The 18,198-nt window shown below is 43.3% G+C and overlaps 1 protein-coding gene across 5 annotated transcripts in view; it reads right to left on the bottom strand.

Moving 5' to 3' along the window:
- Nucleotides 1–18,198, bottom strand: part of Nxpe3 (neurexophilin and PC-esterase domain family member 3) — a 51,868-nt gene that overhangs the window by 14,037 nt on the left and 19,633 nt on the right. For all 5 annotated transcript variants that reach the window (XM_045148167.1, XM_045148169.1, XM_045148170.1 and 2 more), the window contains 2 exons: nt 16,300–17,054; nt 10,833–10,906 (listed from right to left, as the gene is read on the bottom strand). In XM_045148167.1, coding sequence (XP_045004102.1) covers nt 10,833–10,906; nt 16,300–17,054 — 829 coding nt within the window. The remainder of the gene's footprint in view (nt 1–10,832; nt 10,907–16,299; nt 17,055–18,198) is intronic.

Raw genomic sequence — 18,198 nt, 5'->3', positions numbered from 1 at the left:
GGCCCCCATAAACTGATAACTATACATGATGTAAAATGCAATGCATTCATCCAACTTTAAAAGCCCCCATAGTTTTTATCAATCCCAATGATGTTCAGACATCCCCATAGTCCTAGATCTTTCAAATGAGCCATAATACCAAAAAAACCCACCCCCCCCCAAAAAAAAACCCATAATGGCAAAGAATAAACATTCACACTGCAAAAGATGGCACTGAGCATAGCAAAGAAATATTCAGCCAATACAAGATTTAAAACAACCAGGGAAAGCATCAAAGTCTGTAGCTCCAAGTCCAACAACTCTAGCCAGTGACAAATCTCCAAGCCTGATAATTCTAACCAGCAACAAGTCTCTGGCATTCCAATTCCGCCCCTCCAGCTAGGCTACTCAGCCTGGAAAACTTCATCCAGGACCAGCAGCTCTCCTTAGCAGCCAGCTCATGGTCCCGGCATCTCCACTGGGTCTCCACTGCAACCACGTTTTAACCTCGTGGCCATTTCCAAAACACAAGACCGTGTTGCAAACTCAATGGCCCTCTCTTTCCTGCATATCTTATACTCCACAATGCCAGGCAGGGTGCCAATTTGTTAATCAAGGGGGGAATAAAGCAGGCTTTGAAGAACAGGACACTCGTTGAGCACTCAGGCCCCTTCAAAAGAGTCTACAATTCAAAAAATATTAAAACATTTTTTAAAAAGGGGAAGGCTGGAGGGATGGTTTAGTGGTTAAGGCATTTGCCTGCAAAGCCAAAGGACGCAGGTTCAATTCCCAGGACCCACGTTAGCCAGATGCACAAGGGGGTGCACACATCTGGAGTTCGTTTGCAGTGGCTGGAGGCCTTGGCACTCCCATTCTCTCTTCCTCTTTCTCTGTCAAGTAAATAAAAATATTTTAAAAAATAAGAGTGTACATTCTTCATGTTGCCCCACTGCAGGTCAGCTGGCCCAATCTCAAATGTTGTAATCTCTCAATTGCAGCTGAACAGGAAGTAGTTCACCCATTTTAGTTTGGTATTATGGCTCAGTTGAAAGATCTAGTTCATTTTTTCTGTGTCATATCCCTTTGTTCACACAAGTTTATTTCTTTCTTTTCTTTTTTTGTTTTTTGTTTTTTGTTTTTTCAAGGTAGGGTCTCACTCTGGCCCAGGCTGACCTGGAATTCATTATGTAGTCTCGGGGTAGCCTCGCACTCACAGCGATCCTCCTACCTCTGCCTCCTGAGTGCTGGGATTAAAGGTGTGCGCCACCACGCCCAGCATACACCAATTCATTTCTATACAAAGCAACCCTGCACAACTTCTCAGGGCCCATTTTTAACAGCAAGCTTCCCACACAAACTGTTTGTAGCCTAGTCCAGACAAAGCTCTTCCTCACTCTCATAAGCCAAACCTCACAGTCCATTGTTCTTATTGCATTCAGGTCTTCTAACTCTGACCAGAATAGTCCATCAAGCTGTACTTACAGCACTGCAAGGCATCTATTAAGCCAAGGTTTAAAACCCTTCCACATTCCTCTTGAAAAATCAGCTCCAAAAGGCCAAAGCCACACAGTCAAGTGTCTAGTAGCAATCCCACTCCTTGGTACCACTTTACTGTTGCAGTCAGGTTAGCATTGCTGGTAGAAATCACCCAACCAAGAGCAGCTTGTGGGAAAAAGAGGTTTGTTTTGGCTTCCGGACTCAACAGGAAGTTCCATGATAGCAGGAGGAAACAATGGCATGAGCAGAGGGAGGACATCAACCCCTGGCCAACACAAGGTGGACGACAGCAACAGGAGAGTGTGCCAAACATGGGGAAGCTGGCTCTAACACCCATAAGCTCGCTCCAACACTACACCGCCTCCAGGAGGCATTAAATTTCCAAATCTCCATCAGCTGGGAATCTAGATTTTAGAACAACTAAGTTTATGGGGGCCACCTGAATCAAACCACCACACCAGGTAAAGCCAGATGCACTGAATGGTGTATATGTGTGGAGTTTATTTGCTGCAGCAAGAGGCCCTGGTATGTCCATATTCATTCTTGTTCTCTATTTGCCCTTCTCTCTGCCTCTGTCTCTCCCTTTCTTTCAACAATAATAATGAGTTTAAGAAATAGACTATTGCTATTGGTCTTGGTTGCCCACCAAAACTAGATGGTAAGTCCCTACTGCTGAAGACACCACAGGTTTCAGTGGTAGAACATAGAGAAATGTAGCTGGAACTAAACTAGAAACTGCTGGGGGACAAAAGTGACACTGACAGTCCTACCTAGCTGTGAACCCTGTGTATTCTGCTATTGGCAATGAGAGTTATGGGAGTAACCAGTTACTTTCTGATCACATTTGAGGTCCACACCCCAAGAGGGATTTCATTCCTAGTACTGTAAACCGGACCACAAGCCTATGGCTCAGGACGTAGGCTTTCAGGGGAAACCTAGTACTATGGTCATGCTAAATGAATAGAATGTCAAACTGCCTTGTAAATATCTACATTTGTTCCCATAGATTAGGACTGCCAGAACCCTCTACACATTACTATAGAGCTACGTGCCTATCTATGTTCATTGCTGCTATTGACAATAACCAAAAAATGGAAGCAGCACAGATGCCCATCAACTGATGAATAAATAATGACTGATGTGGTACATATACACAATGGAGTTCTGTTCAACTGTAAATAAAATCAAACTATGAAATTTGCAGGAAGATGAATAGATTTGGAAAGTATTATACTAAGTAAGATAACCCAGGCTGAGAAAGTCAAATGCCTGTATCTTTTCCTCATATGCAGATCCTAGCTTGGCAGTTTTTGATTTATAAGTAAATTTGAATAGGAGGCAGTAGAAGCCAGAAAGCTGGAAAGGGGCAATGGCAGGAGAAAGGGAGAGAGTTTGGAGGGGGGCAGTAGACGTGTGAGTGGAGAGGCATCAATACTGGAACTGGAAAGGTCTAAGTGGGATCGGGGAAGGGGATAGAGGAGAGGAGAGGGTGGAGGGAGGGTTAGCTAAAACTAAAAACATTATGAAAAGCCACATGAAAACCTACTTTGTTAGATAGTTAAAAATAGTTTCGGGCTGGAGAGATAGCTTAGTGGTTAAGCGCTTGCCTGTGAAGACTAAGGACCCCGGTTTGAGGCTCGATTCCCCAGGACCCACGTTAGCCAGATGCACAAGGGGGCGCACACATCTGGAGTTCGTTTGCAGTGGCTGGAAGCCCTGGCACGCCCATTCTCTTATCTATCTGCCTCTTTCTCTCTCTCTGTCACTCTCAAATAAATAAATAAAAATGAACCAAAAAATATTTTTAAAAAATAGTTTCAAGCCAGGCATGATGGCACACACCTTCATTCCCAGCACTCGGGAGGCAGAAGTAGGAGGATCACTGTGAGTTCGAGGCCAGCCTTAGACTACATAGTGAATTCCAGATTAGCCTAGGCTACAGCGACACCCTACCTTGAAAAAACAAAAAATATATCTGTTTTTTAAGCCGGGCACAGTGGCACATGCCTTTAGCCACAGCATTCAGGAGGCAGAGGCAGAAGGACTGTCATAACCCCCGGCCAGCAGGGAACGAGAGAGGGAGCTCCAGTCCCAGGCCAGCCTGAGCTACAGCAAGATCACACCTCGAAACAAAACTTAAGAATGGGGGCTGGAGAGATGGCTTAGCGGTTAAGCGCTTGCCTGTGAAGCCTAAGGACCCCAGTTCAAGGCTTGATTCCCCAAGACAAATATAAGCCAGATGCACAAGGGGGAGCATGCGTCTGGAGTTCGTTTGCAGTGGCTGGAAGCCCTTGGCACGCCCATTCTCTCTCTCTGCCTCTTTCTCTCTCTGTTGCTCTCAAATAAACAAATAAAAAAAAAAAATGAACAAAATTTTTTTTTAAAAGTAACAATAGTTATCTTTGCACAAAAGCAAAAACTACATGATTACTGCTTACAAGTGATGTTCTGGTTTCTGTAAAACAGCTAAGAGCTATCTGAGCCAAGAGGGACAGAGAGAGAGAAACTGAAGAGAAACAAATTTCCCTCAACTACCTACAAAAAGCAGGATAAGATGAATATAATAAGATCTAGCCTGGGCTACAGGGAGACCCTTCCTTGAAAAACTAAAAAATTATTTAAGATGTTATGAATAAGCCATATGGAAACCTACTTCTTTATATCATGGAACACCCAGAAGCCATAGATTGTTGCTAGAAAAACTTCAGTGCTAGGGATGGGATGCCTTCCAGTGAGTTGTTGGCCAAGGAGGTCTCAAAACATTATAGGCCAAAAAAAAAAAAAAAAAAAGGTTATAGGTCCTTGCCAAAGCTCTTGGTTGCTCACCAGAACTAGATGGTAAGAACCTGTTGGTGAAGACTCCACATCCTGGGCTGCAGGTCACTAAGAAATCAAGCTGGGGCTGAGCTGAAACCTCCTCCCTGTGGGCCAGCTGGCAGACAGCTGGAAAAGCTATACTGCTTGCAGCCCTATGAGAGAGAGAAGTCATCAGTGGTGATAAACAACAATGGACATTGCAAGCTTAAGATTGGCCAGCCAGGCCAAATGTGCGAACTGGTCCAACAATAGCATGTCTGTTATGGGGGAAACCAACCACTCTCTAACTGGACTAGAGGCCAGCTCCATGAGAGGGAATGCATGCCTGCTACTAATAATCTAACCAAAAGCCTATGTCGGGGGAGATCATGAGACTTGAAGGAGTTATACCTGCTGTTGTCTGGCTAAAAATATATTATGCTCACCAAACTGCCCTGTAAGCACTTTTCTGAATGTTCATACTCATTTTTGGTTAGAGAAGCTTCTCTTTCAAGATGGGTGATATGGTGATTTGATTCAGGTGTCCCCCATAAACTTAGGTGTTCTGAATGCTAGGTTCCCAACTGATGGATATTTGGGAATTAATGCCTCCTGGAGGGAGTGTATTGTTGGGGGCAGGCATATGGGTGTTATAGCCAGTTTCCCCATGCCAGCGTTTGGCACACCCTCCTGTTGCTGTGGTCCACCTTATGTTGGCCAGGGGGTGATGTCCACCCTTTGCTCATGTCATCATTTTCCCCTGCCATCATGGAGCTTCCCCTTGAGCCTGGAAGCCAAACTGAATCTCTTTTTCCCAGAAGCTGCTCTTGGTTGGAAGATTTCTACCAGCAATGCGAACCGGACTGCAACAGGTGGTGACCATTGGGGTGACTCAACAGCGACCACAGTGCTGAGAAGAAGTGACAGTGGAGTGTGCAACACTGAGACATCTCTATCACACCCCCCAAGACGCAGAGTCTATGGCACAGAGGGGACAAAAAGAATGTAAGAGCCAAAGGAAAGGTAGGCCCGCTTACAATGCACTCTTCCAGATACAAAATGGACTGGATATTCATGACCTCACAGTGCCTGGCACTACCTACACAAGACCCTCATAATAGGAGGAAAAGAAGATGACATCAAAATTAAAGAGAGACTGACTGAGGGGGGAGGGGATATGATAGAGGGTGGACTTGTGAGGGGGGAGGGGAAGAAGGGGAGGGAATTATGGCTTATTGTCTATAATTATGGAAACTATCAATAAAAAAAGTTAAAAAAAGAATTAAAGATGGAAGCTTGGATCTCACCAGGATAAGTAAGCTCCCCCCAAAAGTATGTGTTCAAATTTCCAATGAGGTTAGAAGCCATCCAAGTCCCTGAGTCATTTAGTCATGAATGTTGGAGGACCACAGTACAGAAGCTAAGAAAATTCAGCAATAATTCTGACACTGGGAAAGCCTGTCACTTGCTTTTGATAAATGGGTCAACTCCACTTAAAAACAACTGTTTCAGGGCTGGAAAGATGGCTTAGTGGCTAAGGCGCATGCCTATGGAGCCTAAGGATCCAGGTTCAATTCTCCAGGTCCCACATAAGCCAGATGCTCATGGGGGCACATGCATCTGAAGTTAGTTTGCAATGGCTAGAGGCCCTGGTGTGCCCATTCTCTCTCTCTTGCTCTCTCTCTAATAAATGAATAAATAAAAATAAAATCTTAAAAAAAAAACAACTGTTCAGACTGGAGAAAGGGCTGAGCGGTTAAGGTGCTTACCTTCAAATCTAATGGAACCAGGTTCAATTCCTCAGCAAGCCAGATGCACAAGGTAACACATGCATCTGGAGTTCATTTGCAGTGGCTAGAGACCCAGGCACACCCATTCTTTCTCTCTCTCTCTCTCTCTCTCTCTCTCTCTCTCTCTCTCTCAAATAAATAAATAAAATTTTTAAAAGAAAACAACTGTTTATTTGCGTATACCCATGTATGAGGATAGCAATGGCAGTCCCAAGTAATGTGTTGAGGACAATGCATTTACTAATACACAAACAATATAGGGGGAAAGCCTCAAAATATAGAATTGCTGGAGAAATAATAAAGGTATGAAGATTCTAAACTCATTCAAATCTATCTAAAATTTGTGCTGACATTATTGAAAGACTGGTAAAAAGTGATTATGTGCCATGATATGCCATGATTTTCCATTTCACTTTAGCTTCACTTAAAAGATTAAAAAGGAAACAAAGGATTGTGAACTCTTCTAGGGCTAAAGGAAATAAAAAATACAAGATAAGCCTAAAATATCTGTTGGCATCAGAAAATAAGGATGTGCTTAATAAGAAGTGTAACAGCAGGTCAACGGATACAGAAGCCAGGAGCAGCAGCAGGCACCTGCTTATAATCGCAGCCTTAGGAGGCTGAGGGAAGAAGGTTTCAATTCAAAGCCAGCCTGGTTACACAATCCAACCTGAATATATTTCCAACTACCAAATCAGGAACAATTTGAGAAAAATAGCAAGTGAATTAAGATGGATTATATCTCAATATAAATAAGTATATAAAAGACACCTCTTATTGACAAAAGAATTCCAACTAATGAAATGTTGAAAGAATACAAAATATATTAAGTCATCATTAGAATACCACAGAAATCACTGCTACAGATGAGATCTGATAAATGCTAAAAATAGTGGATGAAAATTCAAGTAGAGCCGGGCGTGGTGGCGCACGCCTTTAATCCCAGCACTCGGGAGGCAGAGGCAGGAGGATCGCCGAGAGTTCGAGGCCACCCTGAGACTACATAGTGAATTCCAGGTCAGCCTGAGCCAGAGACCCTACCTCGAAAAACCAAAAAAAAAAAAAATTCAAGTAGAAACAGAATATTTGCATAGAAAGGAAAAATAAACTATCATTTAGGGTCTCTGAGTGGCCCCTGTGGCCAATAATGTAAACCTCAGTGAAATTCCTCCTAATCTGAGCTCTTTTGGGCTTTTTTTCTTTTCTTTTTTTTTTTTTTTAGTAGAATCTCACTATTTAGTCCAGGCTGACCTGGAACTTACTTTGTAGTCTCAGGCTGTCCTCAAACTCACAGTGACCCTTCTACCTTAAAGGCATATGCCACCATGCCCAACTTCAATCTGAACATTTTTTTAAATTTGTTTTACTTACTTATTTGCAAGCAGAGAGAGAACAAATGAGTGCACCAGGGCCTCCTGCCCTGCAAACAAACTCCAGATGCACCACTTTGTGCATCTGGCTTTATGTGGGTGCTGGGGAACGGAACCCAGGCCATACAGCTTTCATGAAAGCACCTTTACCTGCTGAGCCATCTCTCCAGCCTTTTTTAAAATTTTATTTAATCTGAGTTTTTTCTTTTTTAATTATTGGCAACTTCCACAATTATAGACAATAAATCATAATTCCCCCACACACACTTTCCCCTTCACAACTCCACTCTCCATCATATCCCCTCCCTCTCTTAATCTGAGCCTTGTTAATATACAAAGTACTGCCCTTTTTATTATTATTATTACCTGCTACAAGATTGTTTTCTCATTCAAAGCCAGGCTATTTTGTGCCAACTAATTCTGAGTTTCTTTCTTCCTCTATAAGTCTACCAAAAGCCTCACTAGTTACTGAATCTGTCTTCTCTCTACCCAAAATAGTACCTGACCAACCCACACCAATTCTGGGTAATCTAGAAAACCTGTCAGCAGCAGATGAACTACCAAAACTCTCGTACTACTCTCCAGGACACCTGGGAACACCACAGAGTGGGCAAGCTTGGCAGGACCAAAGCAAGCTGGGGAGACGCAGCTTACGGTGGAGTTCCACGGGCTCACAGTGTCCACTAACATCTTGGCCATGGGGCTAAAACAAACTCAGACAGTTAACAGACAAGTATTCTCATTAATGATGTTTTACAGCTGTATCCTATAAAATTGGTAATGTGTCTGACTCAAGCAAATAAAATATAACTTTTCATTAGGAAAAGACAATTCGTTTTTGCTATTTTTGTTTGGGTGTATGGATTGTGTGTTGCATGAATGCACATGTATATGCTGTCCATGCACTCATCTGTGCTGGGGGTGGGGGTACACATTCCTGAAGTGGCCACAGCATGACATTGTGTGTCCAGCTCTTCCACCTATTTTTTTTTTTAGGTAGGGTTTCACTCTAGTCCAGGCTGACTGGGAATTCACTATGTAGCCCCTTAGGGCGGCCTTGAACTCACAGTGATTCCCCTACCTCTGCCTCCCGAGTACTGGGATTAAAGGTGTGTGCCACCATGCCCAGCCCACCAATTCTTATATAAGCCAGAGTCCTCTTACTGATACCACAGCTTGTGGTTTTTGTTTTGTAAGTTCGGGTGATTCCCTGGTCTCTGCTCCCCTTTGCGGGACTGGGGTTATAAGGCAGGATCATGGCCAACTGTTTACATAGTTCTGGAAGTTTAACAAAGGATGGCTTGAGACGCCCACTGGCTCTCATGTTTTCAGAGGAAGCGTACTTAACCACTGACCCTTCTCTTGGGCCCCAGACAGAGTTCTTATGGCTCACAACAGTACAGGCAGACACAGCAGGCTGCCTGAATGCAGACCACAAATTGTAGTTAAATCATACAATTCTGAATTGATATCAATGTTTTAAAATCTGGAAACACCATATTTAAAAATTAAGGGCTGAAGAGATGGCTTAGTGATTAAGGCACTTGCCTACAAAGCCTAAGGACCTAGGTTCGACTCCCTAGTACCCGCGTAAGTCAGCTGCACAAGGTGGCACACGTGTCTGGAGTTCGTTTGTAGTGGCTGGAGGCCCTGGCGTTCCCATTCTCTCTCTATGTGCAACTTCCTCTCTCCTTCCTCTTCTCTCTCAAATAAGTAAATAAAATATTTTTTTAAATTAAGATGTCTGAGCCGGGCATGGTGGCACACACCTTTAATCCCAGCACTCAGAAGGCAGAGGTAGGAGGATCGCCATGAGTTCAAGGCCACCCTGAAACTACAGAGTTAATTCCAGGTCAGCCTGGACCAGAGTGAGAACCTACCTCGAAAAACAAAACAAAAAAAATTTAAGATTTCTGCTTTCTCATAAGAACAAACTTCAGATCTGGGTGCGGTTGACTTGTTTCTCCATGGTAACAAAGCAGCAGGCTGCCCCTCAGGTAATTCTTACTCCAGCTCTTTCTCCGATACTCACACAAGACACGCAGGGGGCTAAAACCCACCACCTGGTCTGTCCGCGTCATTACACACTAGCCCCCGTGGCAAAAGGTTCTGCAGCATCTGCTGAGTGGGTGCAGCATCTGCTGTGTGGGTGCAGCATCTGCTGTGTGGGTGCAGCTGTTCTCGATGAGCACGAGGATCTCATCCCTCATCTGCACGGACCTCCTTGGCACCACCCCTGTCCTCTAAAATATACCACAGCTAATGTGTGTTCTACAAAACACAGTTACTCCTCTGCAGGGCACTTTTCCCCTCTTTTGGCTTTTTAAGCATAGTCTCATGTGTAGCTCAGGCTATCCTCAAACTATGCAGTAGCCCAGGCTGGCTCTTAACTCAAAGCAATCCATCCTCCAAGCTCAGCCTCCTATCTACGGATGAGGTTACAGGTATAAGCCATGACACCTGGCGTGTTCTTTACTATTTACTAGTAACTGAGCAGTGGATCAGACTGCGAGAGCCCATCAGGCAGGCTCACATTCAGTAGTCTGAGGGAGGCAGACGTGGAGATACCAACAACACAGTCCACCGACGTACACTCAGGGAGCAGCCACTGCTGATCAGCTGAAGGGTCTGTGTGCACAAGTGTGCACCCCACACAGAACCCCGGCCTCAGACTCAATAAAGACAGGCATGCTTCTACTGGTTCACATCCCCAGGCCCTACTCAAGTGTTTTCTTCTTTTTAACATTTGTTTACTTAAGATAGAAAGAGGCAAGCAGAGTAAGAGACTGGGCATGCCAGGGCCTCCAGCCACTGCAAACGAACTCCAGATACCTGTGCCACCTTGTGCATCTGGCTTATGTGGGTCCTGGGGAATCGAACACAGGCTTCACAGACAAGTGCCTTAACTGCTGAGCCATTTCTCCAGCCCCCATCTTGTGATTTTAACATTTCCGTGACAATTTTCATTATATGCAGAGCAGCACTGTCCAACAGGACATTTCGTCATGATCTGCACAGCAGTGACATCCAGAAGGACATTTCACAGCCATGGATATGTCCAATACAACGAAGGCACTGAGCATGTGAGGGAAGAACTGAAGCTTCATTTCTACTTTTCTGTAGCTCACCTCCATGGTAGTACCTACCACATTGGACAACATAGTTCTACAAGCCCTAGAGGAGCCAACCAGAGGATATCACGGAACAAGACAACTTTACAGCAGCATAATTAGCAAAACACAGAATTAAACCCATAAGCACTAATTTTTTAATTGCTTTTAATATTTTCAGTTTGTGTCCAGAGGTGAACACAGCAGATTAAAGGGAAAAATGTATTGTAACATCTATGAAATAACAGTCCTCAAGAAAAACTGTAAATCATCAAGGTCATGCCTCTTACCTTTCATTCTCCTGGGAATTACTGTCACCCAATCAGGTCCACTGGAGTTGATTGGCATTTTGATATTGACACCACTTTAGGAGGAAGGGGAAAAAAACACAAGCTTAGATTCAGGGACATTTATTTTTCATTATATATCTTTATCTGCAAGTGAAATGATTTACTTGCTTTCACAGCACATTATGGTGAAGTAGAAAAGTTAACCAACATAATAATTAATAAACAAGCCCTCATGTAAGAGGCAGGTTTAAAAAAATGAAGGGGGAGCCAGGCATGGTAGTGCACACCTTTAACCACAGCATTCGGGAGCAGAGGTAGGAGGATTGCCAAGAGTTTAAGGCCACCCTAAGACTACATAGTGAATTCCAGGTGAGCCTGGACTAGAGTGAGACCCTGCCTCGGAGAACCAAATAAAAGAAAGAAAGAAAGAAAGAAAATGAAGGGGGTTAGGCAGATTCATAATTTTCTCTACACTACATGCACTGCTTAGCTCATCCTGAGCGTGCCAACTGCAAAACCACCAAGTCTAGGCTGGGTGACTCTGCTTGCATTCAGGGAATGGATCACGCTGATCAGAAAATCTATTGTGTCGCTACCTAGTTTTCAGGCCACAAATATATGCTGGACAATGTCATATGCCAGATTCCGCAGGCCATGCCCAGATCTGAGAAGAGTGCCCTTGAGAACACTGGCCCTCAAAGTGTGTCATCCATTGTGACTCACTCTTGTATCCATTCTCCTTACCACAATAAGCACCCCTCAACACATAGATGGGGTCTCCTTCTTTGTAACTCAGTACTTAGAAGTACAAGTCCTGGACTAGAACCTGTGCTGAGGAAATTTCTTGAGACAGTTGCATGAGAAACTTAGGGACAGTGAAGACCAGGAAAAAAAAAAAAAAAAAGCAAACTCAATGCAACAATTCCAGAAAGAGTCACTATTAGATTTCTTACACTTTTAAACCATGTAAACTGTTCAACCTCTTGATATAAGAATGTGCTGTCATATTATCATAGATTCATCAATTTCAGAAAAGATTTGTGCCAGTCTACAAATCATTCTTACACGTCTATTTTATGTACCAGGCACCATCTTAGCCAGAACAATTGTGGGGGAAAAACTCAAAGAATCTCCTTCTTCATGGATTTGACACTCTAACAAGGAAGATAGGAAAAAAGAAGTAATACAGGGCTAGCTACACTGGAGAATAATAGAATTTCATCTTGGGTAAATGACAGGTAATGACTTTCAGAGATCAGATATAAACTATATGAGCTTAGAGTTTTATCACACAACATAGTAATTTTCATATGAAAATGCTTGTAGGATAATCTTCATAACTTTCCTGAAAAAGTATTTAACCTTGACATAGTCATGTGAAAACAAATCCAATCTAAAGGACATTTTACAAAACATCAAAATTGAAATAGCACATATCATTAAAAAAGAGGTAAAAGAGCTCTTCTAGAATAAAAAAAATAATAATAAAATATATTATGTCATCAGAGATTAAATTATCTAAAATAGATAACTACAAAGGTCATTACTAGGACAACTAGGAAAAATTGACCATGGACTAAATACTAGATAATTGTGCTGAATCAATAGTAAATATCCAACACGTGCTGTTAGGCAAAGTCCGCATTCTTAGGAGACAAACACTAAAGGGTCAGCTCCAACTCCCTCTCAAATGACCAGGAACAAAATTACACATGAACACATACACAAACCACAGGTGTTCAGAGAGCAGATATGGCAAAACATAGCAAGGGACAATCTCAAAAGAAGGTAGATAACTCGGGAGGCAGAGGTAGGAGGATCACTGTGAGTTCAAGGACAACCTGAAACTACATAATAAATTCCAGGTCAGCCTAAGCCAGCCTAACCTCGAAAATCAAAAAAAAAAAAAAGAGGAACTTTTCAAGTGATAATCTCACACTCTCAAAAGGCCCACCCTTATCATTAATAATCTCTTAATCATAGTGCTGCTTGCTATCCTTCCCAAGACCAACATTGTTTCCCTTAAGGGCAAAGAACAAAGATCTTGTCTCTCTAATTGTCCATCTATCATTTTAAGAACCAAACACCAAAGCTAAGCAGGCACAGTGGCTCACACTCGTAACTGCAGCGCTTGACAGACTAAGGTAGGTGAATTACTGAGTTTTAGGCCAGTTTGGGATACATAGTAAGTTCTAGGCCAACCTGGGCTACTGAATGAGACTCTGTCTTAAAAACAAAACAATTCTTTTGTTTATTGAAAACTATTTCTTAATATTCCCTAAGCTAAGCAAGGGTAGGAGCAAAGGATAAGAGGTGAAAATGGGCACCAGGTTGGCATATTTAGCCAATGAGATCAAAGCTGTATATCCAAAGACCCCTTAATAAATTTCAATCTGTTTTTCTTTTCAGATATCCTACTACAATATTCCAGAGGAAAAGTAGGAAAATGAAAATTAACAATAAAGATTATCAAATACTTCTTTCTAAAGATATACGCCAGCCACCTCAAACACCATTTTCCCAGCGAACATCCAGGCAGGGAGAATTGTGTGATGATTCTATTGTAATATGCCATCAGCCAGTCTCAGCTACAACTTGCACTTATTTGAGGGCAGGAACAAAAACATTACTTTGTCCTTCCAGATTAACAAATTTGTATGGGTATTGGTTTGCTATTGTTCCCAGTAAGATTTAGTGTTAGAAATATCGTTAAGTTTTAAACCATTCAAATCTGTCTCCTTGCGTCCTACTTTCCACAGGGATCTGCGTAAGTGCACACTGCTGCCGCTTCACCAGCTGAGCCTCGAAGTAGGCTCTAGAGGGGGACCGAATAGACGGCACGTGAAACGCAGGAAGGGTCTGGTCGGAAGATTGAAAGGGAAACTTCTCAAGCCACTCATGGTGGCACATAGTCCTAATCCCAGCACTTAAGACACAGAGAGATTGAGGCAAGATTATAAATCCCCAGCCTGTAAAGGATACCTAATAAGGCCTTATCAAAAGAAAGCCAAAAAGCTTAAAATAAGTGAAACTTCTAGGTTTGTTTTCAGGATTTTTATTCTTCTTTAGTTTCATTTTCATTTTGTATGCAACCATCCAAAGTGCTCCCCTTCTCAAGAACAGTGAAGTAAATATGCTGAATAAGGCGCCCTCTGCTGGTCCTCTAAATGCATGACATGAGTTCACTCCTTTTAACTGACAGGACCAAAAGCCAACTTCTCAAGTAGAAAATAAGAGAATTTTAGCCCAGCATGGTGGCGCACACCTTTAATCCCAGCACTCTGGAGGCAGAGGTAGGAGGATTGCCATGAATTCAAGGCTACCCTAAGATGACAGAGTTAATTCCACGTCAGCCTGGACCAAAGTGAGACCCTACCTCAAAAAACCAAAAAAGAAGAGAATTTTTCCTAGAGCTCATGGAGACCACATACTTCATGGTAGTAGCTTTTTCTCAACCAAGAAGAGCAAATATGAAATATTAAATATGAAAATTTCAGGAGTCTCAAATGTTCTCAATAAAAAGCTCTCGGGAGCTAGAAAGATGGTTTCGCAGTTAAGGCACTTGCCTGTGAAGCCTAATGACCTAGGTTCAATTCCCCAGGACCCACATAAGCCAGATGCACAAGGGGGGGACACGCATCTGGAGTTAGTTTGCAGTGTCTTGAAGCCCTGGTGAGCCCATTCTTTCTCTCTACCTGCCCCTCTAATAAGTAAACAAAATAAAAAAAATTTTTTTAAAGAGCTCTTGGGCTAGAGAGAGTTCAACAATTAAAGGCGCTTGCAAAGCCTAACGGCCTGGGTTCAATTCCCTAGTAAATCCAGACATACAAGGTGGTACATGTGTCCGGAGGTTAGTGTGGTAGCCCTGGTGCATCCATTCTCTTTCTCCTTCTCTCTCTCTCTCTGCTTGCAAATAATTTTTTAAAAATCTGTCAGAGAATCTGAAAAAGCATGCATTTAATTTAAAAGTAAGAGCATTTATACACTCTTTCAAATAACTACTTTTTTTGAATAATGATTACAACAGAGTAATACCAAACACACATTTATCATTTGTTTTCGAAACATTCAAAATGCTCAAGCCAGGCATGGTGGCACATGCCTCTGATCCCAACACTTGGGAGGATCACTGTGAGTTTGAGGCAGCCTAGGACTACAGAGTAAGTTCCACGGCAGCTTGAGCTAGAGTGAGACCCAACCTCAAAAAATCAAACAGGGGGCTGGAGAGATGGCTTAGCAGTTAAGGTCTACAAGCCCAGGTTCAATTCCCTAGCACCCATGTAAGCCAAATGTGGCGCATGTGACTGGAGTTCATCTGCAGTGGCTGGAGGCTCTGGCGCACCCATTCTCTCCCTCTTTCTCTCTGCCTCTCTCCCTCGTTCAAGTAAATAAGTAAAATGTTTTTTTTTTAAAAAAAGAAAAAACAAAAATCATAAGTATTCAGTTCACTACTATCAACCACAGTCATCTACTATATGATAAAAAAAGGAGTACTTTTTACTGTCCAATGTTATTTTACTTCAGAATTACATGGAATGTTGAAGAAAATACAAATATCAATGCAGACTGATTTCATAAATTCCATTGTTTGTTATTCTATATACTGACATTTTGCTAAGAATATTTATCATGAATGTTCAAAGTAAGTTTCTCAGCACAATATACACAGTAATTTCAGCAAGTCTACTAAGTATATAGTTCACTGTGGTATGCACTGCTTCTCAAGCCCGTGTTACCCAGTAATAGTGATATATCCATAGTCTTTTCCTATTAATAAATGTTTATATTATTTAAAAATTGTCAAAGGGGAAAGTGGGGGGGGGAGGGAGGGAATTACCATGGGATATTTTTTTATAATCATGGAAAATGTTAATAAAAATTTTAAAAGAAAAAGTTTCCTCAGCAAAAAAATTAAAAAATAAAAATTGATCTTCTAGCCGGGTGTGGTGACGCACGCTTTTAATCCCAGCACTCAGGAGGCAGAGGTAGGAGGATTGCTGTGAGTTCAAGGCCATCCTGAGACTACATAGTGAATTCCAGGTCAGCCTGGGCTAGAGTAAGAACCTACCTCAAAAATCAAAAAAAAAAAAAAAAAAAAAAAGATCATCTTTTTCTTTACAAATTTGTCTTCATATTAAGATAAAACATCACCCAGCCTATTAGGCCTCTAGCATCCCAGCCCTGGGCTCTTAAAACCTGTTCTATGGATAAGCCATCTTGCATGTGAATGTCACTGAAGTTGAACAAAGTTATCAGGGTAAGACCAAACACTCAAAGGTAAAAGGTCTTGAACTTGAGCAAGCATTAAATCACACTAATCAAAAGTAAATATATCCATTTTCTTATGCACCACCTCTTCAGAACTGGGCCAGGTATAGACAGACAATGAAACACACTCCAGAGAAAGAGCCTCCAAAACAGGGAAGGACCGTGAGAAAGCGCTCTCCAGCCCCGAGAGAGCCCGTACCTCTGGAAGAGCGCGCTGTCCGCGGCGGTCAGGAGGCCCTTCAGGTAGCCACCCTTGAAGTGGTTGATGCGGCTGCTGCACGGAAGCTTCTTTGGCTTGAAGCAGAACCAGGGCTCCCCAGTATAGGGGTCTGTGAAGTTGCACAGGGGAAGACCCCCAGGAAGACACACATTGCACTCAGTAGTCTCAGAAACTCCTCCTGAACGGAAAAGACTCTTGAAATAGACCCTGTCTGGTTTCTCTTCCTGGAGGCGCTGAAGCACTCGGACCGCTTCGCTGGGGTGAACCAGCGAGATGGACACCTTAACCCTGCCTGGCCAGAGCAGAGTGAAAAACGCCTTGTAAAAGCCGTTCTGGTAGTCTAGCACCCGCCCCACGGCCCCAGCCTGCAGCCGGGGGGAGTGGATCCTGGCCTGCAGGTAGTCTCCACCGTACTTCTTGGGCTTTCTCTGGAAGTCCTGCACGTGCACCAGCACCTCCAGCTGGCTGCCCACCTGGAAGAGGCCTGTGGAGTTTAAGATGACGAAATAGCTGGAGGAAGGGTCGGTGCTCTTTGCAAAGGGAACGGGGCCCACACCAGGCATTTGCCACTGCAAGGCAGCCAGCAAGGAGTCCTCCTCTATGCGCTCCCGGCTGGACAGGCTCTGGCGCTCATAGCCGCAGTAGGGATTCCGGCCGAGGCCTGTAGCCTGCGAGGAAACAAACTGTCCACTGCTGTCGATGAATGTGGCTGAGACAGTCTCATGGTCCAAGTACTGAAGAGAAACACACAAGAGAAGATCATAGACAGGACTCTACACTTGTACACATTTTACCTCCAAGAGCTATAATGGCTCTTACCATAAATTAGTTATCTGAGGGAAAGTTCCATGAGTTACTAACAATGGAAATGAGAAGGCAACCACTTTTGAAATGCTATTATTATGCTCTTAACAGAGCTTATCCCCAAGAGAAACTTTTCCCAAAACCCATTCTATAGGGGTTCTATCAGAGCCTAACCAGCCAACCTGGGAGAAGCCCATGCCCATGGGCAAAAACCCAGAAACACCTCACACCAAGCAGTACATGCTCACCCCAAGGCTGACAGCAAAAGACATCAGAAAGAAGACTGTTTCCCCATCTCACCATGCCACCACGTCACTAAAAACCTGTAAGCTACAGCTCCTCACACCACGTTCAGCATGCCAGCTTTTAACATAAAAATTAAAAGGTAAACTAAATGGTAAAAAACAGAATTTGGAGATACACAGCAAGCCAGGAACCAAACTCAGATGTGGTAGGAAATGTTAAGATTTATCACACTGGGAATTTAGAGCAGCTCTGACTATCTACAGCTCAGTGGTTCAGTGCTTGCATAAAACCCAAGCTAGATTCAATCTGCAACATGGCAAAAACAAAAACTTAATTAATTTTAAAAGGAAACAACTAGAGACTGGGCAGCTAGACAGTAGGTAAAGTACTTGCCATGCAAGCATGAAGACCTGAGTTTGGGTCCCTGGTGCCCACACAAAAGCCAGAGGTGACAGTGTACCTGCCATCTGAGCACCAGGGAGGTAGAAACAACATCTCTGGAGCTTTACGGCTAGCTAGTCTGGCCCAGTCAGTGACCTCTAGGTGTGGCTAGCTGGTCTGGCCCAGTCAGTGACCTCTAGGGGTGGCTAGCTGGTCTGGCCCAGTCAGTGACCTCTAGGGGTGGCTAGCTAGTCTGGCCCAATCAGTGACCTCTAGGGGTGGCTAGCTAGTCTAGCCCAGTCAGTGACCTGTAGGTATGGCTAGCTGGTCTGGCCAGTCAGTAACCTCTAGGTGTGGCTAGGTAGTCTGGCCCAGTCAGTGACCTCTACTGTGGCTAGCTGGTCTGCCCCAGTCAGTGACCTCTAGGTGTGGCTAGCTAGTCTAGTT

This window comes from Jaculus jaculus, chromosome 4 (genome assembly GCF_020740685.1).
Source record: "Jaculus jaculus isolate mJacJac1 chromosome 4, mJacJac1.mat.Y.cur, whole genome shotgun sequence".
Classification (NCBI taxonomy): domain Eukaryota; kingdom Metazoa; phylum Chordata; class Mammalia; order Rodentia; family Dipodidae; genus Jaculus; species Jaculus jaculus.
The sequence above is the reverse complement of the archived record's forward strand: the minus strand, read 5'-3'. Positions and strand labels throughout refer to the sequence as shown.